This window comes from Chelonia mydas, chromosome 14 (genome assembly GCF_015237465.2).
Source record: "Chelonia mydas isolate rCheMyd1 chromosome 14, rCheMyd1.pri.v2, whole genome shotgun sequence".
In the NCBI taxonomy this organism is placed as follows: Eukaryota; Metazoa; Chordata; order Testudines; family Cheloniidae; genus Chelonia; species Chelonia mydas.
Window position 1 is genome coordinate 15,430,924 of NC_051254.2, and position 26,626 is coordinate 15,457,549.

The 26,626-nt window shown below is 54.3% G+C and overlaps 1 protein-coding gene across 1 annotated transcript in view; it reads left to right on the forward strand.

Moving 5' to 3' along the window:
* ITGB4 (integrin subunit beta 4) overlaps window positions 1-26,626 on the forward strand; it is a 57,069-nt gene that overhangs the window by 14,569 nt on the left and 15,874 nt on the right. The window contains exons 5-29 of the mRNA XM_027834667.3: window positions 907-1,111; window positions 1,612-1,708; window positions 2,610-2,781; window positions 3,532-3,795; window positions 6,695-6,784; window positions 6,974-7,096; window positions 10,556-10,723; window positions 11,447-11,523; window positions 11,776-11,987; window positions 13,008-13,111; window positions 13,572-13,670; window positions 14,755-14,884; window positions 15,058-15,180; window positions 16,195-16,301; window positions 17,578-17,611; window positions 18,343-18,531; window positions 19,186-19,289; window positions 19,698-19,756; window positions 20,622-20,645; window positions 20,865-21,013; window positions 21,110-21,289; window positions 21,944-22,092; window positions 22,830-23,034; window positions 24,510-24,646; window positions 25,820-26,000. Of these exons, the coding sequence (XP_027690468.2) occupies window positions 907-1,111; window positions 1,612-1,708; window positions 2,610-2,781; window positions 3,532-3,795; window positions 6,695-6,784; window positions 6,974-7,096; window positions 10,556-10,723; window positions 11,447-11,523; window positions 11,776-11,987; window positions 13,008-13,111; window positions 13,572-13,670; window positions 14,755-14,884; window positions 15,058-15,180; window positions 16,195-16,301; window positions 17,578-17,611; window positions 18,343-18,531; window positions 19,186-19,289; window positions 19,698-19,756; window positions 20,622-20,645; window positions 20,865-21,013; window positions 21,110-21,289; window positions 21,944-22,092; window positions 22,830-23,034; window positions 24,510-24,646; window positions 25,820-26,000 (3,382 nt within the window). The remainder of the gene's footprint in view (window positions 1-906; window positions 1,112-1,611; window positions 1,709-2,609; window positions 2,782-3,531; window positions 3,796-6,694; window positions 6,785-6,973; window positions 7,097-10,555; window positions 10,724-11,446; window positions 11,524-11,775; window positions 11,988-13,007; window positions 13,112-13,571; window positions 13,671-14,754; window positions 14,885-15,057; window positions 15,181-16,194; window positions 16,302-17,577; window positions 17,612-18,342; window positions 18,532-19,185; window positions 19,290-19,697; window positions 19,757-20,621; window positions 20,646-20,864; window positions 21,014-21,109; window positions 21,290-21,943; window positions 22,093-22,829; window positions 23,035-24,509; window positions 24,647-25,819; window positions 26,001-26,626) is intronic.

Sequence of the window (26,626 nt, forward strand, 5' to 3'; positions counted from 1 at the left end):
CAGGCTAACTCTGGCGTGGGTAATGGGGTAACAGCCTTTCACCTCTAGGGTGCCAGTCAGAATTCAGCCAAGGTTGACAGCTGAGTGGATCAGGACATGGGGGAGGGGCAGGGAAATGTTGTGAGAACGTCCTGGATCTTTTTCCGCTCTATTGGAAACAATGTCATCGACAATTGACCCATGTTGCCCAGCTCCAGTTGACAGCTATTGATTGGAAGCCCTGATGCCTGTTTGGCAGCCCACCTGAAATGAGTTTGGGATCACAGCACAGTTCCCCTTGGAAAGGGGTAACGGCCACCTCCACCCCACCACAAAGGGCACTGAGGCCTCGTCGGCATGGCGAATTTGGGGCAACCTCTCCCTTCTGTTGCTCTTGTACAGTGTAGCTCCTCTAGCCCTAATGTAGACCAGCTGCTGGTGCCCTTGCACTGTCCTCTCACCCTGCCCAATCAACATGGCCTCTCTGGGGCTTCCCCCTTGCCAACGCTGGTGCAGCTGGAGTGAGGAGGGCAATGGAAGGACTCATGCTGACAGGGCAGCAGAATAAACTATTCTCAAAGCTCCCCATCCTCAGGTAGGTTAGACACATCTGGGCACAGTCAGTGAGGGCCTGTCCTTAGAAATCACACAGATAAGAAGCAATCCACCTAGTTAGCACAAAAATAAACAGACGTCTCCAGCTGGGGGGTTAACCCAGACTCACCTGGGTGCAGGGGTTTCCCACTGGTGTCAGTCCCGCCAGGTGTCCCCAGCAGTGCTTCCCCTGAGCACATGCAAGGGGAAGGAGAATCAAAGTTGACCCCTTGTTCACCAGACACCAGCTATTACCCCTGCCCCTCATCGCAAGCACCAGGGTGAATCTCCTCTGCTGCTCTGCTAACGCTTTTCCGCTCTCTCCTCTGGCAGAATGTTAGCATTGACATGTCTCTGAAGAAAACCCAGGTGTCCCCACAGCAGATGATCATGCGGCTGAGAGCTGGTGAGGAGGCCAGCTTCAACATGGACGTCTTCCAGCCCCTCGAGAGCCCTGTGGATCTCTATATCCTTATGGACTTCTCCTACTCCATGTCTGATGACTTGAGCAACCTCAAAAAGATGGGCCAGAAGCTAGGTGAGGCTGGAGCTAGGCATGCTAGGGGAGGAAGGGAAGCCAGGTCCCCCTACTGACAGCATGGGCAGAGAATCTCCACCCAGGGCAGGGAAGAGTAACACAACCAGAGGGGCTGTGTGCATCTGGCCACCAGGTGTTTGTCGTTGGCCCTCGCTGCTTAGTGACGCACCTGGCTCTTTCTGGCCTGGGGTCCCTCTACCCGCCTGGAGCGTTCCTTCTGGCCCTTGCTGCACTACAGGGCCCATCATGAGTCCTCTTTTCTAGTCTCGTACTAAGCAGAGCTGGGAACCAGTGTCCTAGAGAGCTGGTGTGTTCTGTGTGGTGCCCAATGACCCAAACGCTCTGTTCCCCTCATCCCATAACCCCTTGCACTAGCCAGGAGCCTTACCTGAGACATGGCATTCAGAACAGCTCCATGTGAAGATGATGGGAAAAGGGCTCTGGTCCCTGCCAGTGCATCCCAGCTCACTGCTCTCTCTCCCTTCCTCCCTCCCTGCCAGCGGAATTCCTGCAAACCCTGACCTCCAATTACACCATCGGATTTGGCAAGTTTGTTGACAAAGTCTCGACTCCACAAACAGACCTGAGACCTGAGAAGTAAGTGATGCTGAGAGGCCCTAATGGACAGGCTTCGATGAGATTGGTTAGGGCACGCTTGTCTGTCTCCTAATTGGCTCCCCTGCTCCACAGTCTCCAGTGCTCAACCCCCCGTCCAGGTTTCTTCTCTTGCTTTGATAACTGCAAACCTCTTCTTTCCTGCCTTCCTGTCCTCCGCACTGGTGTCTCCCAAATGCCACGGCTAATGCCATCGGCTGCCTGCCCTCCGCACCGGTGTCTCCCAAATGCCACGGCTAATGCCATCGGCTGCCTGTCCTGCCACAAGCCCACGTCGGCCCCACTCCTTGGGTCCCATCCTTGGCTTCCCCTTTCCTACGACAACAAATTCGAGCCACGCATTCTTTTATAGAGTTTAAGGCCAGAAGGGACCAGATCATCTAGTCTGGCCTTCTGTACATCACTGAACACCATCCAGTTCCTTCCATGCCAAGCCAACAACCAGAATTAGACCAAAGTATTACCGCCTTCAGAGCGCTACACGATCTTGCTCCTACTCATGTCTCTGTTCTCGCTGCCAGTGCTCCTCTCACTTGTCTCCCCTCACTGCTCCTCATGTCACTTTTTGGACCTCTCGGCTTCGTGCCTTTGTGCTGCCCTGCTACCTGGAAAAGGGGTCTTTGTTCTGGGACCACCTGTCTCTCCTGCTTCTAATCCTTCTTTCTGCACCAATTGCTCCCGGGATCTCTTCTACCTTCTCACCGGTGATCCTCATGCAGGGCCCTTCCTTGCACACCCTCTTGTCCCATGCCTTGCCGTGGGTTGCTGGGGCAGTACCTCGCTCTGTGCCAGACATGTTTACGGCACCATATGTGGTGATCTCTTGATGACTTCAGTAGCCAAGCCCCATTGGAAAGCCCTTGCTTCCCCTTTTCTCCATCAGGCTGCAAGAGCCCTGGAGGGATGCCGACTCGCCCTTCTCCTTCAAAAATGTCATCCGCCTGACCAGCAACATCAATGATTTCAGCCAGGAGCTGATGAAAGAGCGCATCTCGGGCAACCTGGACGCCCCGGAGGGGGGCTTTGATGCCATCCTACAGACGGCTGTTTGCAAGGTGAGTATGGAGGGGGCTGGCTCCTTCAGATGGTTTGTGTGTTTGATGGGAGAGCGACAGCAGGTGGGATGGGTGACCAGCAGTGTGGCTAACCTGAGCCCAGAACTCAGGGCCATACCTGGTGGGAGCTACTGCTCTCCCAGGATGGCCAGTCCGCTGCACCTGCTGCTGTTGCTGAGATGGCAGCTTGTCTCGTCTTCCTAGAGTAAACCCCACTGAGAAGGTGCCCCAGTCTACGGTGTTCCCCTTGGGTCCTCTTGCCCTCTGAGTGTTCCCTTGTTCCTAGGGTTGTGTGAATCTGCTCCCCAGAGGCCAGCAAGTCATGGCAGCATGTGTTCTGGCTGGCTGGAGAAATGGATATTTCCCTTATCAGTAGGCTAGCGCCCTGCCAGATATATATAGGAACCTGCCTGCTTCTCCGCTGTGGCTGGACCTACCTGGACCTCCCCAGAGGCTCGGTGGGAGATGTGCACTGGGGGAGCAGGGAAGGGGCTTAACCCTTTCATCCCTGCCATCTGTGAATTCCCTGGGCTGTGTGGCAGTTGGATGTGTGCACTAGCGGCGAAGGCGGGGATTATAAATGGAGGCTGGTACCCAGAGCCCCAGTGACTTTCAGTGAGGAGTCGGATGCTATGCTCTGAAAAGCCCTGCCTGCCACCGCTAGCGTGCTCGCTTGGGATTGGCCCTGTGCATTGTGTTTGATGGTCAAGTGAATGAAATGCCCATCACCCCCCTTCCCTCTGGCCCTAGGAGAAGATCGGCTGGAGGAATGACAGCACGCACCTGCTGCTGTTCTCCACCGAGTCTGCCTTCCACTATGAAGCTGATGGCACCAACGTCCTGTCAGGGATCCTGCCGAGGAATGATGAGCAGTGTCACCTGAACGGAGCGGGCATCTATACCTTCGACACCAGGCAGGACTACCCCTCCGTGCCCACCCTGGTGCGCCTGCTGGGCCAGCACAACATCTTCCCCATCTTCGCCGTCACCAACCACTCCTACAGCTACTACGAGGTGAAAGGGGTGGGCGGGCAGACAGCTGGGTGGGAGGCGCAGGGAGTTAAGGCACTGGTCATGGGTAGGGTTGCCAACTTTCTACTTGCACAAAACCAAACACCCTTGCCTTGCCTTGCCCCACCCCTCCTCCAAGACCCCGCCCATGCCACTCCCCTTCTCTGAGGCCCAGCCCCCACTGGGTGGGGGAGTGAGGGCTCTGGCTGTGGGTGCAGGCTCTGGGGTGGCTGGGGATGAGGGGTATGGAGTGCAGGAGGATGCTCTGGGCTGGGATCGAGGGGTTTGGAGGGTGGGAGGGAGATAAGGGCTGGGGCTGGGGCAAGGGGTTGGAGCATGGGAGGGGGTCAGGGGTGCAGTCTCCGGGCAGCACTTACCTCAAGCAGCTCCCAGAAACAGCGGCATGTCTCCTCTCCTGCTCCTATGTGGAGGCGCAGCAAGGTGGCTCTGGGTGCTGCCCTGTCCGTAGGTGCCGCCCCCACAACTCCCATTGGCCATGGTTCCCGGCCAATGGGAGCTGCGGGGGCGGCGCTTGGCCTGGGGCAGTGTGTGGTGAACCCTGGCTGCCCCTACGTGTAGAAGCCGGAGGGGGGACATGCCAGCTGCTTCCCGGCAGCTGTGCGGCGTGGAGGCTAACAGGGAGCCTGCCAGCCCCGCTGCGCGGCGCCACCAACTGGACAGTCAGTGGCCTGGTCAGCAATGCTGATCGGAGCTGCCAAGTTCCCTTTTCAACCGGATGTTCTGGTCGAAAACCGGACACCTGGTCACCCTAGTCATGGGGCCAGATAAATACCTCAGAGGGAGATAAAGGGACTGCTTAGGAGGAAAACGGTACGGATGCTGAATGGGATCAAATCTCTGTCAGGGGACCCACATCAGCCTGTAATTTGGCTGGTCAAGGTGGGTGAGGTACTACCTTTTATTGGACCAACCTCTCTTAGTAGTTTGGCTGTGATGAAGCAAAGGGAGTGCTGGTCACGACCCTAGGGGTCAGCTGGCCAGGAATTCTCAGTCAGAATGATTTCCCAGTGGAAAATGCCCTTTTCTCAACATTTTTGAAATTTTCTGTGGGGAAAAATTTCAGTTTTGCCAATACAATTCCACTTTCCATCAGCAAAACGGCAGCTTCTTGGTTGGAAGGCCCTTGTCAGTTTCACTTTCTGCTTTCAGACAGGCAGCGGGCAAGTCAAAATATCTCATTTGGGTTCTCCAGAAACTGAATTTTTCAGGCGCTCTCCTTCGTTGGCATACTCTGGCATTTCCCCTTCCCCTCGCGTCTCTCTCCCCTCTCCTGCGATGGAGCAAACGGGCCGTGTGATGTGGCACCGCTACCCACTCTGAACTGGGCATTGCAGCTCAAGGAGCGAAGGGTCCTGACTTCAGCCATGATGAGCGTCAATGGGAGCTGCCAGCGCTCAGTACTTCTGAACCTGGAGCCTTAAATTACTTCCTAAGGAGGACTCCTGGGGAGGGGGCACATGTTCCTCTCTTCTCTGACGTGTTAAACCACATCACCTAATCTGCCTTCATCTTCTACGGGTGCCAGGGACTGATCAGTCTGGAGTGGGGCGAGGCTACTGTTGAGCTCTATCAGATCCACAGGAACCCCCCACTCTGACTTCCTGTGGGGCTCAGTGCTGGTGGGCAGGGCTTAGGTATATGTTTCTTGGGAAGCAGTGAGGACATCCAGTGGCTGGCGAGGTTTGTCTCAGGTGTGTTTTTCTCCTGAGGAGATCTCTGGCTCTGTTTTCCTGCTGAAGGTATTTGAGCTCCATATGAAGATGGGTCTGAGACGTAAGGTAGGGGTCTGAGTGTGTCCAGCTGCAGAGCCCAGGTTTTGGTTTGGCCTATTATAGAGAGAGGGGACAGCTGTCAAGTTCTGATCCGAATCAGAACCTTCCCACAGTTCGCAGATGGTGAAATCCAGGCTTTTCACGCAGGCCTAGCTCTCGTTTCACCTTGAGCTGGTTAGTGAAATGCTACTGACGTGACTGTTGTGTTAGGTGAGAGGAATATCTGGGGAGGTGTGTTGTGCAAACGTTTGGCTAATGACAGGGCAAAGGGAAGAATGGCCTTGTGGATAAGGCACTGGACTGGGACTCAGGAGACCTCCATTCTGTTCCCACCTCTGCCACAGACTCCCTGAGTGTCCTCGGGCAAGTCACTTCATCTCTGTGCCTCCGTGTTCCCACTGCAAAATGGGGATAATCACCCTTCCCCCACTCCAGGGGTGAAATTCATTCTGGTGCTGTGGGGCCCAGGCACTGCAATGGCAAGTGCCAGAGAAAAGCCTACACTAACGTGGGGAAGGTATGGGGTGCAGAAAGGAAGAGGCCCTTCTCGCCTCTGGGCATTGAGTAGGCCACCCTCCAAATCCATCCCCCCTAAAGATCCCTGGGCCCTTCCCCCGGACTGAGCGGGGTTGTCCCACTGGGTTTGTCATGCTGATGAATGCGGGTGGGGGGGGAGGGAATTCAGAACGACAAGGTCCCACGTGCCGCCTGTCCTGTGCATAGAAAATTGATGGTAGCAGCAGCTGCTGATTTGAAGGTGCCCCCAGCCATTCCCCACTGTGCATCTTCACCGCCGTCGTGTTTGGAGTGATGCTCGCTCTGAATCTGGAGGTGACATGGGGGAAGCCACTGCTTTTTATTAATATCTGACTTAAACAACCTGAGCAAGATGGGGCCAGGGATGTCTTGCTTTAGGCAGGCTTCAGAGAAACGCCACCCACCAGCTGTCAGCTCCAGCACAAACTCCCATTGGCTGTTCATAGCCTGAGGGCGGGGCTCTGTTGCCTTTGCTGCTGGTTTATGGAAATGAACCCTTGCATGGGTGTCTCCGGAACCGCAGTGTTCCTTCAAGGGTTTGTAGCTTAGCTTCGTCTCCCTTTATTTTTCAGAAGCTGCACAAATATTTCCCCATCTCGGAAATTGGGGTGCTGCAGGAAGACTCCTCCAATATCGTGGAGCTGATTCGCGTGGCTTTCGAGGTAAGAGACGACCTCTGGGGTCTCAGACTAGCTCAGAGAATCAAGCCACTGGGTAGGGGGAGCATTCTGCCAGGGAAAGAGCAGTGGAGCCCTTTGCCACCTCCTGGGCAGGTGGGAAGGGGTGACGTGGAAGGGTTATATGCTGAAGATAAGTGCTGTTGGGATCTATCTTTCGTTCTTCCATCCCAGCGTATCCGTTCCAAGATGGACATCCGGGCAGACTCAGTCCCTAAGTCCATGAAGACAGAATTTACCTCCTTGAAATATGTAAAGACAGAGTCTGGCTCGTTCCATGTCACCCGCGGGGAAGTGGTAAGTCCTACACTGAGCTTCTATCCATCTGTAACAGTTCTTAGGGTGCCCAGGGTTGTGAGTCACCTTGTTACCTCCCTGCCTTCAGCATGAGAGAGATTTGCTTGTGCTGCACTGGGTGTCAGCTCCCTGACACCACCAGTTGTCAGACACCCAAACAATCTTCTCTGGGCTATGCCAGCCAAACTTTGCCTTGCAGGTGAACAGTAGATGCACCCCAATCCCTGAGTTCCTTTGAAGAGTTCTCCTATTATGTCCAGCCCCTGACACTGGACGCTCACAGAAATTACCAGGTTTGCTGTCCCCAAGAGAACACTACACACATCTTGACTGGTTCAACACAAGACCAGCTCCTATAGGACATCAGAGCACTGAGATATATTTATAGTGAAAACAATCAGAAGTTTATCATCAAAGATTAAGATTGAAGAGACAGTGAGTAAGGATAATGGAAACAGGATGGTTACATGTAAAACAAAGTAGAGCGCACTTCCTAGAGTCTAAGCATAACAGACTAAACCTCTGTCTAAAGAGGCTGATCTCATCCAAAGCAATCTCCCAGCATCTTCAACCAACTGGCCGGGATCCCCCTTTCGTGACTGCAAAAAGCACTGTCCTTTTGCTTCCTCAGTGAAGGATAAAGAGGTGTCCTTTTGCCTTCTCCTTATATCTCCCGCCTCCTGCAAATTCATTGTTTGTCCCCAGAGCTGGGATCAGGGCTGGCTCCAGGAACCAGCAAAGGAAGCAGGTGCCTGGGGCAGCCAATAGAAAGGGCGGCACTCCCTGCATTATTGGGGCGGCACGTCCGGGTCTTTGGCGTTAATTCGGCGGCAAATCCTTCATTCCCTCTCTTCCTCTTCGGTGGCAGCTCAATCGGGTTTTTCTTTTTTTTTTCCTTCTTCTTCTTCGCCGCTTGGGGCAGCAAAAAAGCTGGAGCCGGCCCTGGTTGGGATGACCCCTCCTGATGTGTTGACCTCACAGCTTTATGCTGACTTTGTCTGCAAATGGGGCACTTCCATTGTGTTTGCTTGCAATGCTTAATTTACACGTCAACCAAGGCAGACGAGTGAATGTACAGCCTGTGTCTGGCAGAAACGTGTTTGTCAACCCTGCCTTGATTCAGACTTTATGAACATATGTTCATGGTACAGTACATACATACATAACTTTTAAAATATCATCTGTACGTACACATCGCAACAATTATGAGGATCACTATGACAAAGGGTTGCCAACTTTGTAATATTTAAAAACCGGACATTCCAGCAGGAGTGCCAGAACCTCTCCTGCCCTGCCCCTCCCCCCCAAGGACCCGCCCCTGCCCCCCAGGCCTCACCCCTGCCCTGCTTCTTCCCCCAAGGACCCGCTCCTGCTCTGCCCCTTCCCCTGAGCCCCCGTCCCCCATTCTCTCCTCTTTCCCCCTCTCTTCGTCGCTCACTGCTTTTTCCCTCTCCCCGCCACTCCCTGTGAGGGTCGGGAGGGACTCGCCTACAGAGCTGGGGCTGGGAGTTGCAGCCGCCTGATGCAGGTGGGAGGCGGCCCTGGCTGAGTAGGGGCTGGCGCGGGTGATGGCTTGGCGCCTCCCCGCCTGCAGTGACCAGACACCGTCAGGTCCCCCTTCCAACCGGATTTTAAGATCGAAAACCGGACACCTGACCACCCTACTCTGACATAAGCCTTTATTAGAGCCCTCATGTGACATCATTTATGGATAAATACCATGAAAGCAGTGTGCCAATGGTTGTGAGTTTTCAGGCCTGTTAGTATTTGTTGTTCCACAATAGTGAACCTGTTGCCAGTTGGCACTGAGTGGCTCTTAAGGTCACACTTCTTCTCTTACAGTAGGGTCAGCCACGGGCTGATCTGCAGGTGTCGGGTCATAACCCTCTTGCTTGAACAGGGCATCTGCCATAGTATTTTCTCTTCCCTTAATCTGCACAGTTTCCATGCCATGTTCTTGGAGTGTGGTGTAGCAGTTTGGAATTAGTACCTTGGGTTCGATGCAGCTACACCGATGGATATCAATCTGTCAGGATCCTAAACCTTCTGTTAATAGACAGGGCCTTACCGGTTTGACATCCCATACAATGGTATAACATTCTTTTTCCATGACACAATAATTCTGTTCAGTGGGTGTCAGTCTTTTTTACCTCAGAAAGCGACAGGCAGCTTTTTGTTCCTTTCCCCCATTTGCATCACCACCGCACCCAAACCAGTGTCTGACGCATCAGTGCATAATTCAAACATTTTGTCAACATTTGGACTGGGCAGAACAGGCTTTTCTGACAGGATTTTCTTTACCTCATCAAAACCTTCCTGGCAAGCTTTTGTCCCCACCCTGTTTTATTTGGCTTTGGCTTTTGTGCAAGTCTGTGACAGCAGACACAATGTCACTGAAACATGCACAAATCGGTGGCAATATTTAACCAACCCTGTCAAAGACTGGATTTATTTTTCAGTCTGGGCCATAGGCCAGATAACGACAGCTTTCACTTTCAGGGGATTGGGAGAAATTTGGCCACCTCCTAACCAATGTTCTAAATAAGGAACTTCATCAGCTTCTGTTTTACATTTTGACCCCTGTACAGTAAGACCTGCATCTCTGAGTTTTGTTAGCACAATGCCCAAGTGGTTTCAGTGATCTGACCAAGAACTGCTAAACAGTGCAATGTCATCAGTATAAACTCGGGTAAAGTCTTGTAGCTCGTTTAATACTTGATTAACGAGCCTCTGAAAAGTGGTTCCTGCATTCCTGTGTGCTCCACAAACCCTCATGCCATCCGTCTTGGAGACTTAGCTGGCCCTCATCATCATGGTATCTGAGCACCTCAGTCTTGAGTGTATCCATGCTCACAGCAACCCTGTGAGGTAGGGCAGTGCTGTTATCCCCATTTTAGAGAAGGGGAACTGAGGCACCCAGACAAAGTGATTTGCCTAGGGTCATGCAGGGAGTCTCACAAAGCAGGGATATGCACCCAGGTCTCCTGAGTCTCAGGCTAGTGTCCTAACTGCTGGGCCATCCTTCCTGTCTTGTGTAGGTTAACAGCAGTTTTGAAATGTGCATCTTCCTGGTGTTATCAGAGTAATAGCTGGACTTAAGCTCCTTGGAGCAGGGACAGTCTTGTCGTGTGTTTGTACAGCACCTAGTACAATGGGGGCCCTCATTTATTATTGCAGCTTCTAGGTGCTACTGCAATACAGATGAATAATAGCGGAAGGTACCTTGCAGGCTGAGCCTCTACAGCCAGGGCAAGGTAGTTCCCCACAATTCATTTATTGTCCTGGAAAGGAGATAGCTTTTGTTTTTTTTTTTTCTTAAATACCTATCTCCATCCTTCCCTTTACAATCTCCCCAGACTCTCGCCTCCAGGCCGCCAGTTCAAATCCACCAGAGCAGCGGCTGGATCTAGAAGGAGTGTTTGGCCACTGGCCGCTAACAAATGGGTCTCTTCCATTCAGGGCAGCTTCAAGGTGCACGTGAAAGCTCATGAGTACGTGGGCGGGGAGCACGTCTGCAACCTCCCCGAGAAAGAGCAGCACGGGGTAATTCACGTGAAACCCTCCTCTTTGAGTGACAGCCTGAAAATCGCCGCCTCCGTCATCTGCGATGTCTGCCCCTGCGAGCAGGTATGGAGGCTGCATTCCCACCCTCTTCGCTTCCAGGGGAAACCCCGGGACATTCTCTGCTCTGTTACAGACCGGGATTGTAATGAATTGGCTAGTGTGTGTGTGAGCACCACTGCCCTCTACTAGATGGGATCCTCGCTGTTCAACTGTGTGTCATATTCCCCTTGCAGCTACCAGCTAACGGAGATTCTCCTTTAGCTCAGGTAGCCAGGGTTTGTGCTTTCAGAGCAGGAATCCTGTCCTTGCTGCTGCCATGAATGCACAAATGGCTGGGGTGAGCAGTGTAGTATCAACTGCAAAGAGCTTGGGGGCTGTGGATTTGTTTCACCGTTGGAGGTCTCGGGGTGGAATGGAGTTTACAGGTGTGTCTGCTCGGGGTGCTGCGGGCAGCGTCTCCAGGCCTTTTGAGGTGGGCTTCCCAAGTGAAGTGAGTTTATTGTTCCCAGCTTCCTGTGGAACAGATTCCTAATCTCGCCAAGGAGACATTTTGCTGCAGCCTGTGCACAGAGCTAGGGATACAGTACCTGCTAAAAAGAGCTCCCCTCGCATCCTGCTGAAGATCTGCCCAGCCCCCACCCGCCCTCTCTTCTTCATGTGCCCTCGGGCCATCAGCAGAGGGTCCTAGAGACCCTAGAGCCTGCTAGTCCATCTTCTAGGGGCAAGTGACTGGGTCTGAGTCCCTGGAGGAAGGTCAGTAACGTCCCCTCTCGTTTTCGTTTACAGCAAAAGATCATTGGGTCATCCAGGTGCGGTTTCAAAGGGGACTTCGTCTGTGGGCAGTGCGTCTGCTATCCAGGCTGGTAAGGATCCTGTCCAGTGCTGCTCCGTAGGGGACCCAGTCCTGGAAACCTCCTCCTCCAGGCTTCAGTTATCAGTGGAGGTCAAAAGATCTTGGCTTAGGCTTTCTCACTCTGTATGTGATGGCTGCTCTCTCTGTGGATGTGAATCTCCCCACTGGGTCCGGTGCCAGGGATCTGTCCCCTGATGGGCCCGTGGTGCCTCTGGCTTCTAAGGCCTCTCAGTGTGTGCGTGTGTGTCTCTCTCTCTGCCAGGCGAGGGGACGTGTGTAACTGTTCCACAGCCTCTTCCAGTGACAACCAGGCCTGCATCCGCCCTGGAGACTCAGAGCCCTGCTCGGGGCGGGGCGAGTGCCTCTGCGGGAAATGCCAGTGCTATGCTGAGGACCTGACCCAGCGCTACGAGGGTGACTTCTGCCAGTTCGACAACTTCCAGTGCCCACGCACCGCCGGCTTCCTCTGCAATGGTGAGTGGGGGCCGAGAGGCTGGCGCCTGCCCGCCTGCAACACGGGTGCTAGCTGGCCTCGGGGGCTCCTGCAGCTCCTTCCCTTGGGGCGCTGCCCAGGCATGATTTTGGTAATGAAGCAGGCGCAGAGCTTTGCCATTCATACCCCTCAAGATGTGAGCTTCAACGCCAGATGTGCAAATGCCCCCCAGTGCAGGGGTTAGATCCGGAGAGTTGGGTCAGGACCCATCTCTGCAAAGAGCTTTTCTGAACAGGACTGTCCGAGAATGGCTGCCAAAGCTTGTCTTGTGTGACCCAGACATCCCTTGAGAGTTAGAGCTAAATACAAATACTAAATCCAACATGAAGCCTGGCTTTCAGCCTGCACCTGGAACAAATCTTTCTGCTCACAGGGACTCTGGGGAGAGAACCCAGGACATGGGGCTCTCAATAGATAGGCCTCTGCTCCTTGAGCTAAAGGAGATTTCCTTTAGCTGGTGGTGGTAGTTGAGTAGATCCTTTTATGCACTAAGAACCAGCTACTAGAGAGGGACATGGCCCCACCACCCGCATCCTGAGCCGGAAAGTTACACTGCAAAGCACAAGGAAGGGAGTGTACTTTGCTAACCGTAGAGTTGCTTTGGAGCCAGGGCCATAGTGAAGGATCGGTGCAGCTCAGGTCTGATTAGAGCCCTGGGTCCTGGCCCACCCCTCATTGAAGTGAATGGAAAGATGCCCATTGATCTGAATGAAACTGGATCATGCTCCTGGTCTGTAATCAGTATAATCAATTGCTTCTTTGCACCATGCTTGCAACTATCCCTTTTCCTCTCCCCCAGGGAGAGGAGGGCAGGTGCCCTCAAAGGGTAAAGTAGGAGGACAAAGCCCAGCTATCTAAGATACAGTAAGGGAATCCTCTAGGGAGCAGCTGGGATGGCTCATGGGACTGAGAATCAAAGGCAGGAATATCCTCAGGGGATCAGGAGCTAGGGATGCTGCCCAATTCAGCACTCACCTGTAGCATCCGCTCTTTCTCCGCAGATCGTGGTCGCTGCTACATGGGTCAGTGTGCATGTGAAAGTGGCTGGGGGGGCCCTGGCTGTGAATGCCCCACAAGCAATGACACCTGCATCGACAGCAAAGGGGTAGGTTACTGAGTGCGGGATTGTTCCATGCTGGGGCGGGGGAGGGCAAACTAGGTGGAGGCTGGGTCTGACTTTCCTGCTGCCCTGGATCCAAAGGGTTCGGGGTCAGAGAGAGAGCTGGATCTAATTAAGCTGGGGTGCTGGATGGCCTGAGAGAAGCAAGTGCGGCTGCGGGTGGTACAATGCTCTCCCTAGCCCGGTGCTATCCCATGAGTGAGGGAGTTTCTTCCTGACCCCAGTTGATGATCAGCTCCTGCCCTGACACATGAGGATTTGATGGACCGTATCATTTTTATCCCAGCTGGTGTCACTGTCGGTAAGTGATGGGGATGGCGGGGAAGAGGTTGACAGGGCAACACTGAAGGAGAGCCGCTGCTCTAGGACCTCTGTTACCAGCAGCGCTAAGTGAGGGCTTATCACTGGTGTCAGAGGCTGATCCTGGCCCCTTCTACTCCTGCAGGGGATCTGCAATGGCCATGGGAGATGCGAATGCGGCAGGTGCATCTGCGACAAGTCTTCTCCGTACATAGATCTCACCTGTGAAATCAGCTACTCCCTGGTAAGGCTCCCAGTTCGATGGTCAGAGACCAGTACTCCTAATGCATCACCTCTCTGTTCACAGCCTGGCTCCTGAGCCTCTGGGGGAACATGGGGCTCTTGAGAGGGCTGGGGGGAACCCCAAACAAGGCCAAGAGCACATACAGGCTAAAAGCAAACTCCTGGGGATGGTCCTGCTTTCTCCTCAGGCTCGTTAGAATGGTTTCCATCCTGCGGCAGCAAGGCTGGTGTGGCTGCTGAACAGCCATAGAAGGCTCTTAGCCAGGTCTGTTTAGCTCGCCGATGCTATTACACTGATAAATACAACAGTATACTAAGATATGTATTCACAGGAAGGGAGCATGCCTAGTGGTTAGAGTGTACATCTGGGATTTAGCTCCTGGCTTCTATTTCTGACTCTGAGACACTTAACTTCCCTGTGCCTCGGTTTCCCCAACTTTAAAATGAGGAATATACTTTGCTACTTCTCAGGGGTGTGGGAGACTTAGGTTGTTAATGTCTGTGAAAGCTCTCTGAGATCCTCAGATGAGAGCTGCTACCTCAGGGCAGAATATCAGTGTAGATTATTTTACTGACATGGGGCTGATTCAAAACCCCAGATCTAAATATCTCCTACATTTGGGAAAGTTTGGCTCTAGATCAAAACTTTGTGACCTGGGACCTGTCTCTGTTGATACACTGCGTGCATTGCATGTGTATGCGCATGTGTTTGAATCTGGGGTTTTGGTTTTGCTCAATATAGAAATTAGGAGCCAGTTGCCAAAATCTAAATCTGGGTTCAGATTCCAAATGCCACCTTCGGGCCCAAAAGGAAAAGCATCCAGGATTGTCTGGGATTTCAGTTTGAGTCCGTAAAGGGATTTGAACTGAGCTGAGCTGGGTTCCCACTCACCTTCTGCTGCAGTCACTCTTTGTATGTCACCGCCACACACTTTCACTCTAGTCCCCCCCCAGTCTGATGTCCCCTCTCCACCCCCGCCCTTACTCTGATGATGAGGGCGCATGAATTGTCTCCCACACTCATCCTTCAGAGTCCGACGTTGTCCCTCCCTCTCACTGTCCAATGTCATGTCTCTGGTGCACAGGGTGTGTTGGGGGTGTGCGAAGACATTCGAAGCTGCGTCCAGTGCCAGGCCTGGGGGACCGGGGAGAAGAAGGGGCAGAAATGCAAGGACTGCCCTTTCAAGATCCAGATGGTGGATGAACTGCAAAAAGGTACTGAGCCCTCAGCCTGCGGGTGTCAAAGCTGTGTGTGTATCTGATGTGGCTTGCCCGAACTTGCTTGTGCGTGCGAGCAGCGCCTAGTACAATGGGGCCCAATCCCAATGGGAGCCCCTGGGTGCTACCTCCCATGACAGCAGTTGCCCCCACCCCTGCTCTCTCTCTAGTGAAGGAGGTGAATGAGTACTGCTCGTTCCAGGACGAGGAGGACGACTGCACCTACCGCTACACCCTGGAAGGGGATCCCAACACACTGCACAACAACACCATCCTGGTGCAGAAGAAGAAAGGTGAGCGGGACCCTGGTGGGGGGAGGAGGCGTGGCTAAGGCTCAGAGCTAGCAGGGCCTTGTGCCCGCGCCAACCGCTGGTCACAGCTCGACTCTCTGTCTGCCCCTTGCGGGCCTCAGGGCTGCAAACACTAAGTCTGAGATGCCCTCCGGTGACCATTCTAGAGGCCACTTCTCTCCGAAAGAAGTGTATGAACTTGGGGCTAGTGAAAGGAGCCTCTCAGAGGGCTAGAGCCAGCCCCATCCACAGCACAGGCCCAGCATGGACAGGGGAAGGTGCAAGCTTCCCTCTCGCTGCCCTATGGGGCCCCTGGAGGGTCAAGAGCATGGCTCAGTCTGCAGCTCACATCTCCAAGGACACCTGCAAACCCTGGCTTGCCTGCCCTGCAAAGGGGAGTGCACTCCACAGCAATAAGCTGAAATATCGAGGGACCCCCTGGCTGAGCCCCCAGCCACTTCTGGCCCACGGCTTGTCTTTGCGCCTGTCCGTAGCACCCCAAGCACATTGGTGGGGTTGTACAAATAATGCCAAATGATCTGGCCAGGCCGTGGTCACTCAGCCAAGGCTGCCAGCAGAGGGGCCTGGTAGTGCCCATGGGGATGGTTACTGGGAGCTGGTTACCATTGTCCCCTGGGAACTGGACTGAGATTCCCCCCAGTTCATCCCACACAGGCAACCCAACAGCCATCAGCTGGGAGCATTTTTCAGTCACTCCCGCCCTAGGCTGGCTTTGAACTGGCTACATGCTGGGGAAGTGAATGAAGAGCTGGCAGCCGCCTCTCCTTGCCTGGCACTTATGGGTGTCTCTGTTAGTGAGTACCTGGGGCAGTCGCAGGGACGTTACCGGACCTAGGTTTGGCTGCACCCTCCCAAGGAGAATTCTGGCCTGCCCTCTCCCATCCCCCCATCCCTTTCTCTGGCTCCACTCTCCTTCCCTCTCCCTCTCTTCCCACCCCAGACATGCTGGGTCCTGCTGCCCCCAATTAACCGCTAGTTCATTGCTGCTGGTTGCAGAGTGCCCACCAGGAAGCTTCCTCTGGCTCATCCCCCTGCTCATTTTCCTGATGTTACTCCTGGGGTTGCTGCTGCTGCTCTGCTGGAAGTACTGCACTTGTTGCAAGGTGAGATCTGGGTCCCGCCGTGCGGGGCTGCACTCAGACCCCCGGGGCAGGTGTGGCAGATGCAGGGGAATTATCTATGGCTGAAATCCTAGCTATTGGAAAGCAGCCTTTCAGACCCATCTCTTGGAAGACCCTTTACAAAAGGCCCCGCCGCGCCTTTGCTGATCCAGCTGGGAAGCCAAAGGGTCTGAATGTAATGTAGTTTGGGGGAAAGAGGGCCAGTTCCCATTGGAACTGAGGGGAATTTTGCCAGTGGCTTCAGTAGGAGGTAGATGGGAGCTGGCACGTGCCAAACGGTCCCGGCACATCCGTGGCTGTGTCCCCCTTAGGGTAAACACTCCTGCCCACGAGGGACAGCAGTTGCTCTGTGGTTTCGCGGACAGATGTCTAGGCTTTCCGAACGTGGTTAGCTCCTGGGGTATTCTGCCCGCACAACCGAAAAGAAGCCATGTTAGAACACAGTGAGCTAGGCGGGGTGTTTAAAGGTGGCTACTTCTGTAGTGTAGAGCGGGCCAAGGTGAGGAAAGGCCACTGGGTTCTGACTGTATTTGTAAATCCCACGGCTTGCTTGCCAATCTCTTTTTAAATGAAGCCCCTGGTTTTGTGGGCCTGCTACCAAATGTGAGTCATTTTGCGGGGGTCTCCAGAGCGATAACTGCCTGGCTGTGGATGCTGCTACGCTAATTGGGGAGTTAACAACGCAGAGGCCCTGGTGGCTCTGCTGTATCTAAACACCCACTGCCCACCCACCCGCCAAACAGCCAAATGCAGCATTTGCCAAAGGAGAACATACATTCTCTCTAGGACCGAAGTTCCCCCAGAAGTGGGGGGAGGAGACGAGATGTCTCTTCCACATGGTGTCCATGCTCTAGCACAGTTGCTGCTTAGCAGGGTTTCCGTGAGCAGTGCGGGCAGGGATTTCCCCCCGGAGGCAAGGCTAGAATGGAAGCCTGCCATGCACGGCTGAGGAGTTTGCAGCCGTCCCCCTTGGTGCTGTCGTGTGCACAGGCCAGGATGGCATGGGGGCTACGGGAGATGGGTGCGGGAGGCAAAGGGACCTGGCCTCAGCATTCCCAGGGGAACGATGACATGGGGTTGCCAGCTCTTGGAGACTGCACAATTTGTATTCATGCCCCCCCCGCCCCCCCCCCCCATGGCTTCCTGTTGCTGATCTAACCCTCTCCAGCAGCGTGGGAGGGAGCATTCTTTTGGCACTGTGCTCTGAGGAGCTCCTGGCCATAGGGGGACTCTCCATTTCTGTTTTTTTGTCTCCTAGGCTTGCCTGGCCCTGCTGCCCTGCTGTGCACGAGGTACCTTGTTCTGGGGGGAGGGGGCCGCTTTCAGAGCGGGGTAGGACGGGAAGGGGCTGAGCAGGAGCAAGACCCCCAAGTGGGGTTAACCCTTCAAGAGCCTGAAAGGCTCAGCAGGGCAAAGGTTCTTAGTGGAGACCATTAGCCAATGGCCTTGGTGGGAGACTGGAGGGGCTGTGTGTGCTTTCTACGGGACAGAGCCGGGGCTGCTGCTAAAGTGCCCCTGGAGCGTGGCTGCTGAACTGGCATTGTTTGTTCAGTGGACAAGCAGGATATCCTGCTGGCATGATGCACCCTGGTCCCCCATGAGCCATGCTAGCTCTGGGCAGATGCTGCTGGCATCCTGGGCTTGTCACATGCAATAACAATCCCTAAGAGCAAAGCACCGAACCTCAGGCAGCAGATGGATCGAGGGTCTCCTGGAAGGTCCTCCTGGGGACAGTGATCTCGGGAGGGGTAAGTTCCACAGGGCCCAGGAAGAGGTTGCAGCTGCTGTAGAGAGAGGATGGTTTAGTGGGCCCCTTACTGGCGTCTTGGCAGAGAGGCCATGGATGAGTTGGGCCATGGCGTCAGAGCTCCCCAGCAGGGCAGTGCGATGGGGGAGCGTGCTTTGTGGATAAACAGAGAGGGTCTGTCAGTCCAGCTCCTCCCACCAGCACCGCATGAGTGCAAGGCAGAGCCTGAGCCTTGGAGCCCTCTGGGCTTTAACCTGCTCCCCCCTCGCCCTGCAGGCCGCACTGTCGGGTTCAAAGAGGATCACTACATGCTGCGGCAGAGCCTCATGGCTTCGGACCACCTGGACACCCCCATGGTGCGCAGCGGCTCCCTAAAGGGCAGGGACACCGTCTGCTGGAAGATCAACAACAACGTCCACAAGCCAGGCTTCTCCTCCCACGCCGCCGCAAACCCCAAGGAGCTGAGTGAGTGCTAATGCCGCGCGGGTGGTGGGTTGTGTGTGGCCTCCCACTGACGCCAAAGGGGAAGAGGGTTTGGCTGCCTTGGGGTCTCCTCCTGGCCCTTCACTATCCCCAGGTCCTAGTTAGCTCCTTTCCCATGACAGCACCCACACTGTGAGGAGACTCCCCTTCCCTTTCTCTTCTCCCGCCCCCAAGGGATAGACGCCTGCCCCTCAAAGTATATCCCGTCTCTGTCGCAGTGACTGCGAGGGTCCCCTGGGCCCGCCACCATGAGCATCCCTAGATGTTCCAGCCTAGAACAGCTATTCCCAGCAGATGCTCCATCTCTACCTGCTGCCTTAGTTCAGCAGGCTGCTGCCTGGATTCAGCTTTCCACTCTCCCTGCTGCTGCTTTGGGAGGGGTGAGGGAAATGGTCACTCTACTCCTCAATCCAGAGTGGCTGCTTTCTTGGGCTCTGGCTGTGTCTTGCCCAGCGCTTACTGGTTGTGGCAACTGATGGTCTGAGCACCGTGTGAGCCATCCGAGCCCTGGAAACTAGGCGCTGCTGCCTGGGGTGTGGGTCCCCAAGGCCCCGGCGTTGCCTGGCTCCCAGCTGTTCATGGGGTGGTTTCTCTGACTGACAGTGAGGGGGTCTGACCGGGGATTCCTCTCTCCAGTTCCTTATGGCATCTCGTTGAGACTGGCCCGGCTTTTCACCCAGAACCTCATGAAACCGGACACCCGGGAATGTGAGCAGCTGCGCAAGGAGGTGGAGGAGAACGTAAGGGGCCAAACCGTTCTCTCTGGGCTTTGCCTTTTGTGGCAGAGGGAGCCAGGTACAGCCAGTGTGAGCTGTGGCTCTGTGACTAGGGCCAGGAAAGCAGGAAGCCGGTTGGTTGCAGCCAACAGGGCTGGGGAGCGGATGGAAACAGACATCGATTCTGAAGGGCTTGTCTTACCGAGGAGGTTCTCTCTGCCGGGGGTTTGCCTCCCTGCCGAGGATGGTGCAGACGACAGGGAGGCCCTGGCTTCTCTGGCTGGGGTGGCACAGAGAGGTGGGCAGGAGGGTGGGGTTGTAGCGAGGGAGAGGGCTGAGTGGAGCAGGCTCGGTTTGCTGGCTGCATGGTGCCTGCTGTGCTGAGACACAGCCAGTCCGTGGGGCTGTAACAGACTCTCTTGCTCCTTACAGCTGAACGATGTTTACAAGCACGTTTCTGGTGCCCACAAACTCCAGCAGACCAAGTTCAGGTGAGTGACCCAGGGACAGAGCGGATATAGGGGTGCTGGGAAGAAGGGAGGGCCTGGGGCACCCAGGACTGCAAACTCTCCCAGTTCTGACCCCAGGGTGGGCACTCTGACCTAGAGGGGCACCTAAACTCTGCATGGGCAGTTTCCGAGGAGTAATCCTTCCCAGCAGCCCGGGTGCAGTGGTACCCCTAGTACCGTGATGTGAATGCCAGCGATTCACATGCTTGCCATGGGCCTCCCAGCGCACCCCCAAAGGCACCACCATGGGCTCTCTGGACTACTTCTGGCTCCATACATGGGGCTAAAATGCTACAGGTCTAATCACGTCTCACTGAAGTAAATGACAAAATTCCCATAGACTGCAGTGAGGACCCGGTTTTGGCCCTGTAAACATGGTATCCTCTCAGCAGGGAGAATTGTTCCCCAAGGTTAACTCTTTGTAAACCACATCCCTGGGCACTATGGCGTCTGGAAAAGCTGGGTCATAGGGAGCGGCAGGACATGTAGAGAACAGTGCTGGGGGTCAGCAGCTCTGGATGACAAAGCAGAGATGCCCTGCGTGGAACTTGCTAGCCAGAGACTAAGGCTGTGTCCCACAGTATGTGGGGCTCTTCGGAACTCGCGATCGTTTGCCACACATTGCACAAGAGCAAGGACAGAAACTGTAGCTACAGGGAAAAGTCAGAGGTCGGACTTGAACTCCTGCCTTCAGTGGTCCCATGAGGGTGCTCTGCTGGTGGAGCCAGTGGAGCTGCTCTCTTAGTGCTAGCTTGCTTTAGACAGACTCTGGATACTTAGAGACCTTCATGGCTCCCCAAGTGGGATTTGGTGGGGTTATTCACTTGCTGGTCTGTTTTTTCCCTAGGTTGCAGCCCAATGCTGGGAAAAGGTAGGTGGAATGTTCACGTCTCTCTCTGTCTGTCCGTCTCTCCATTCATCTCTGCACTCCTCACCTGTGCGGGTGTCTGTGCGTGGCGTGTGCGTATTGGCTGATTGAAAGCTTTGATGGCTGACTAGTGCTGTGAATAGCTGGTTGGCAGAGGCGTCTGATGACAGAACAGGGGCAGAACATGAACTCCTTTCTCTCCTTCCCCTGACTGGGCTGCAGGCAGGACCACACAATTGTGGACACAGTGCTCACTGCTCCCCTTTCGGCCAAGATGGAGATTGTGAAAGTGACGGCGAAACATGTCTCTCAGGAGGCTTTCAATGAGCTGAAGGTGACGCCGGGTTACTATACCGTGACCTCTGACCAAGGTAGGAGCGGGGTTGAGCTTATTGACCAAGGCAAAATAGGGGTTTGTGAGGAGGGACCCTCCCAGCTATGCCCTTTCACCCTCTCCGCCTGCGCAGATGCCCACGGGATGGTGGAGTTCCAGGAAGGTGTGGAGCTGGTGGACGTCCGGGTCCCACTCTTCATCAGGGAGGAAGACGACGATGAGAAGCAGTTGCAGGTGGCGGCAACTGAGGTCCCCATGGGGACAGCGGCGATTGGACGCAGGCTCGTCAATATCACCATAATCAAAGAGCAAGGTGAAGGGGGAGGAGGGGGTGTGATAAGAAATTCTCAAACCTAGGTGAATAGCTCCTAAGGCCAGAAAGGACCATTCTGATCTAGTCTGAGCTCCTGCACAACACAGGCTGGAAACCCTCACCCAGGGATTCCTGTCTCCAGCCCAGTGATTTGTGTCTGAACTAGATCATCTTGATTTGAAGACAAGAAGGGAAGGAGAATTTCCCACAGCTGGTCCCTCCCTTCCTGTGCTGTCCTGGCCGGCAGCCCCCATCCCCACTTAGATGGCTCGTGCTTTCAGCAGAAGCCGTCAATCATGAGGCTAGGAGAGACTTTTTAGCTGGGTGTGAAGGGATAACTCCAGATTTCCTCTGTTCCTTTTTTGGGGTTCCTTCTCCCTGACCTTCCCCTTTCACACCCTTTTTTCTTTCTTAACTTTTAAGTAATCTCTGAGTGATGCCCCCAACTCCATCTTTCCTCCTGGTGTTTCTTCTTAGAAACTGCACTGTTGAGACTACCTGATCCTCAGGTCTTTTGCGACAGTTTCTTACTAATGTCTTCAACAGTATGGTGGCTTTAAAGAACCCAGCTCTATTCAGTTTGTGTGTGTTTCTAAGAAGCCTCCATCAGGTATTTGTTTGTTTCACACGGTCCACCTATCTGACTTCTTTCAGCCAGCAGCATCATCACCTTTCTACAGCCAGCCTACTCTCACAGCCGCTTCGACAAGGTGGCCAGAATCCCTGTGCGTCGGGAGATCGTGGAAAACGGAAAGTCCCAGATCACCTACAGAACTCGCGATCTCACCGCCAAGGATGGCAAGGTGAGGACTGTGCTTCTTGGTACTGGTGGAGCTGAGCATGGTGGCATGAAACCCAGCAAGCTGCGACCAGTAATTACAGGGGCTGCCACAGCAGAGACAGATCCCAGCAAAATGAATGAATGGCGACTGTACTCCAGGGGGCGGTGGGAGAGATGTGACCTGGAGGTCTGAGCGCAGAATGGGGGCCAGGAGCTCTCGCGTTCTCTTCCCAGCTCTGTCCCACCAGGTTTGCCTATTGGAGGCCTGGGTTTGTGGCTAGTAAAAATGTCACTCTTTCTGTCATCTTGACCAGCCCTCTGACATGCTTGTGGTAATGGACTGTTTGGAAAAGCCGGGATAAATCAAGAAGCTCCCCAGCAGGAATCATGTGCTGGTCATGTCCTGCAAAGCTGCCTGCAGCAGGGTCAGCCTGGAGAGGTCCTGCTGTATAGACTATACTGCAGGAGTGATAGCACTAGAGAAGGGAGCGTGTGTTTGTGTTTATATTACATGAGAATACAGCTGGGTTCCTTTCGGAATCTGCTACAGTACTGAGCAATATTCCATGGCTATGTGGAGGGTTGGGGGGACCACACTAATGAACTGGACGGATGTGGATGGAGAGGGGGTGGGCATGCTGATGAGACATGTCCTGTGGATGCAGTGTGGGGAAGGACTCAGTAATGAGCCATGTCCCGAGGATGCTGTGGCTAGGGAGTAATACACTATTTAGCATGTTCTTTCTTCTCCTCTCCCAGGACTACATGTTCGCAGAGGGCGACTTGGTCTTCCAGCCTGGGGAGATGCAGAAGGAGGTGCGGGTGGAGCTGCTGGAGCTGACCGAGATAGATGCCCTTCTGCAGAACCGCCAGCTCAAACAGTTTGCCGTGGATCTGCTCAACCCCAAGTACGGCACCAAGATCGGCAAATACCCGCAGACCACGGTGACCATCACCGACCCAGGTGGGTGTGCCGCCGGGGAGCCGTGCTTTTCCTGCATCGCCAGGTTCTTGTGCCATGTGCTGCTGGCAGATTGAATGACTCTAGGCCAGGGAAAGTAGTACGAGGCATGTAATCACTACAGTGTGTCACATCAGTGATGTGTACAGATGTGTGGCCTGAGCTACCAGAGATGTTCCTTTGCTTCCATGGGCGATGCCCTTGTCTCAGCATGCTGCCGGTCTGGGTCCTAACCCCAGCTGCCTGGGGCGGTTAATGAGACAAGGTGGATGAGGTGACATCTTTTACCGGACCAACTTCTGTTGGTGAGAGAAACAAGCTTTCGCGCTAGGGTGACCAAACGTCCCGATTTTCTAGGGACAGTCCTGGTATTTGGGGCTTTGTCTTATATAGGCGCCTATTACCCCCCACCCCGTCCCTTTTATATTTTCCTGTGTCAGTTCATTCGAGAGCCTAGTGATTGTCTGGTTGCAGCCACATAGTTGTTGTTGGGCATTTAGTGCACTAGATGAGGTGCACCGTCCCGTTGTGATCGGCTCGTGTAGGAACCCGGGACCTTGGAAGGTGCGTTGTGGGGGTGTTGATCGCTGTAGCCATGGAGATATGTCTGCAGATTTTGCATGTTGTGCTGGTGTATTTCAGGATATAGTTTTCGTTCCCCCTGGTGGTCGACGTGCATAGACCGTATCTCCCTCCCAGAGACTGGGAGGAGATGGATCATGTGAATTGCAAACCGAAGTGGAATTGGTTTCTCTGTTTCCTTTCCCTGTGCATCTGGGTGCAGGTAGCAGGGGTTTTGGGGGAGTCGATAAACCACATAGTTCTGTCTGCAGCGTTAATGTTTTAGTCCCATGGGGCTCCGTGGGGTTTAGATACCTGTGCAACCACACGTGAAGTGGCCCTTCCCGCATCAGCCAGGCTATGTGGGTTGAACGGGAGGCCCTATCAGAGAGCTGTGTATTCTCCTCACTTGTTGGGTAGATGGTGATAATGTCATTATTAGGTATGTACTTGACACTGTCTTAGCGGTTTTGTGGAACTGTGATCCAAAGGAGAAACCATTATTGAAGCAGGATAAAATGCACAATAGAAAAGCCAAATGCTTCCAGAAAGCCAAGCCAAGCAGCTGGTGTATTCACGGATTCATTTCCGGAGCACAAGCCCCGCATGCATCACAGAAGAGGCAGCGTGGCTCAGCGGCTAGTTTCGGGGACAGGACACCTGGGTTCTATTCCTGACTTGCTCCGACTTGCTGTGTGACCATGTCACATTGCCTCTGTATTCCTCAGTTTCCCTTCTCTGCAAAGTGGAGAGGATACTGATCAGCTCCTCAGGGATGGCTTGAGACCTAATGTAGTAATGGCCGTAAAGCACTGAGAGAGCTGGAGAAGTGGTGATGTGGGTTGTCCCATTCTCACTCCGTCCTGCTAAAGGATGGTCACTGATGCACTCATGGCATTTCACTCTCCCCACTGCAGAGGTTGTAGATGGCATACAGATCCCAATTGGCCTGGGCAAGCTGGGTGTACCGCTCAATCCAAACGCCCAAACTCTAAGCTCCAGGAAAATCCGTTTCAACTGGTTACCACCGCCTGGCAAACCCATAGGGTACAAGGTAAGGGCTAAACCGGTTCCTGGGGTGGGCATGGACAGCCCATCATCCTGGGGTGTCATGGCCACTCCAGTCCAATGATCCTTCATCCTGCAGCGGGGGAGGGGAGAGAAGGTGCTGGAAGGTGGGAGGGCATCATGGGCCCATGAGCTCGCATAGAGCTTGATGGGTGGGAGCAGGATGTCCTGGGTGGATTCCCTCCGACCAGATCAAATCTTATTCAAGTCCAGTAAGGGAAAGTCAGCAAGGGGCTTATCTCTCATATGGAGCCTGCCTGTCTGTCTGGTGTGGGGGTGGGTGGGGCTGGGGTGGCCTTGGAGTTTGTGGAAGGGAAAGAACGTGTAGCTCAGGGGAGAGCCAGGCATAGTGCCAATCTTCCCTGCTCACCTTTGTCAAGGAATCTCGACCCTTAGCTCCAGTGTGCCTCGCTACTCCAACCCTCTCCACCCCCCTCCAGTTCAGCCACTGCCCCTCATTCCTTCTCTGATGCATATCCCGACTCTTATTCCCCTCATTCCTTCTCTGATGCATATCCCACGGTCCTCAGCTCCAACATAGCTTTGCCAAGGCACAGGGACCTCAACCTGCAGGACCTGCCTTGCCGCCTCTCTCTCCTGAGCAGTAGCGGCTAATCATGCCTGAGCAGCAGAGCCCACTGGGGACTCAGACATATTTCCCTTAGATGTGAAGTTACATTTCTCCAGCGGGGAAAGGCCACTGTGTTCTCACTGCACTCCCAAAGGGGTGTTGCTAGGGCATGAGGGATTAGCGGGCAGAGCTTCCTGCCAGGGAAAGTGGGGCAAACTCCATCATTTAGCACAGAAAGAACTAGCCTAGGCAAAGCTCCAGAAAATGTACTGGAGGGAACAGTCCCGCGCTGGGAGTGGGCAGGACTAGATGGTCAGTGTTGAATGTAGGGTGAAACTCCCCCCTCCCGTGCAGACTGTACACCACTTATTCTCTCAAAATAGGGCTTCATTGGTGCATGGGTCTTCTCTGACCACTTCTCTGACCATTGCGTCCTGCTGTACAGAACACTCACTACCCCAGCCTGCCAGAGGCAGCGGGTTTCATGAAGTTTGCCCCTGGTTTATAATCGCTCTTGGTGGCAGGGAAGAGGAACTGAAGGAGAAAAGGGGAGGGGAGAAGTACTTATGGTTTTCCCCTCGATGGTAGGTGAAGTACTGGATCCAAGGGGACCCTGAGTCGGAGGCCAGGCTGATCAATTCCACAGTGCCATCAGCAGAGCTGAATAACCTATACCCCTACTGCGACTATGAGATGCAGGTCTGTGCCTACAACAGCATGGGCGAGGGGCCCTACTCGGATATCACCCACTGCCGCACCCTGGAGGACGGTGAGCTGCTCCCCCTGACTTGTTCCCACAGGCTCGCGTGGTGTTTGTGGGGATTAGATCCTAGTGGCCACCTGATGTGGCCAGAGGACACCAAACCCTGTCCCGTGTATTGAAGGCTGATGCCTCATTGGAAATGTCTTCAGGACAACCTTGTCTTTTAAAAGGCACAATCTGGTGGTCTGCACCCAGGCCTGGGAGCCAGGAGTGCTTGAGTGTCTGCTACCAGCTCTGAAATAGGTGCCATCTGTGGCTTTGGCCCAGTGACTGAACCTCTCTCACCCTGTGTCCCCAGCTGGGACATCTCAGGGTATGTCTACACTGCCTCTGGGAGTGAGCCTCCCAGCCCAGGGCCACAGACTTGTGCTAGTGTAAAAACAGCCAGGTAGCCATTGCCAGACGCTCTCTCACATGCACACATATGCTTGAGAGCCCAAGCTGCAACATCTATATCACTCTTTTTAGCATGCTAGCCCAGGGGTGGGCAAACTATGGCCCAAGGGCCTTTTTAAGCCGGCCCATGAGCTCCCACTGGGGAGCTGGGTCTGGCTTTGCCCCGCTCCAGCGATCCAGCCAGGGCACTGGGTCGTGGGCTGTACTATGCGGCTCCTATGTGCTCCTATGGCGCC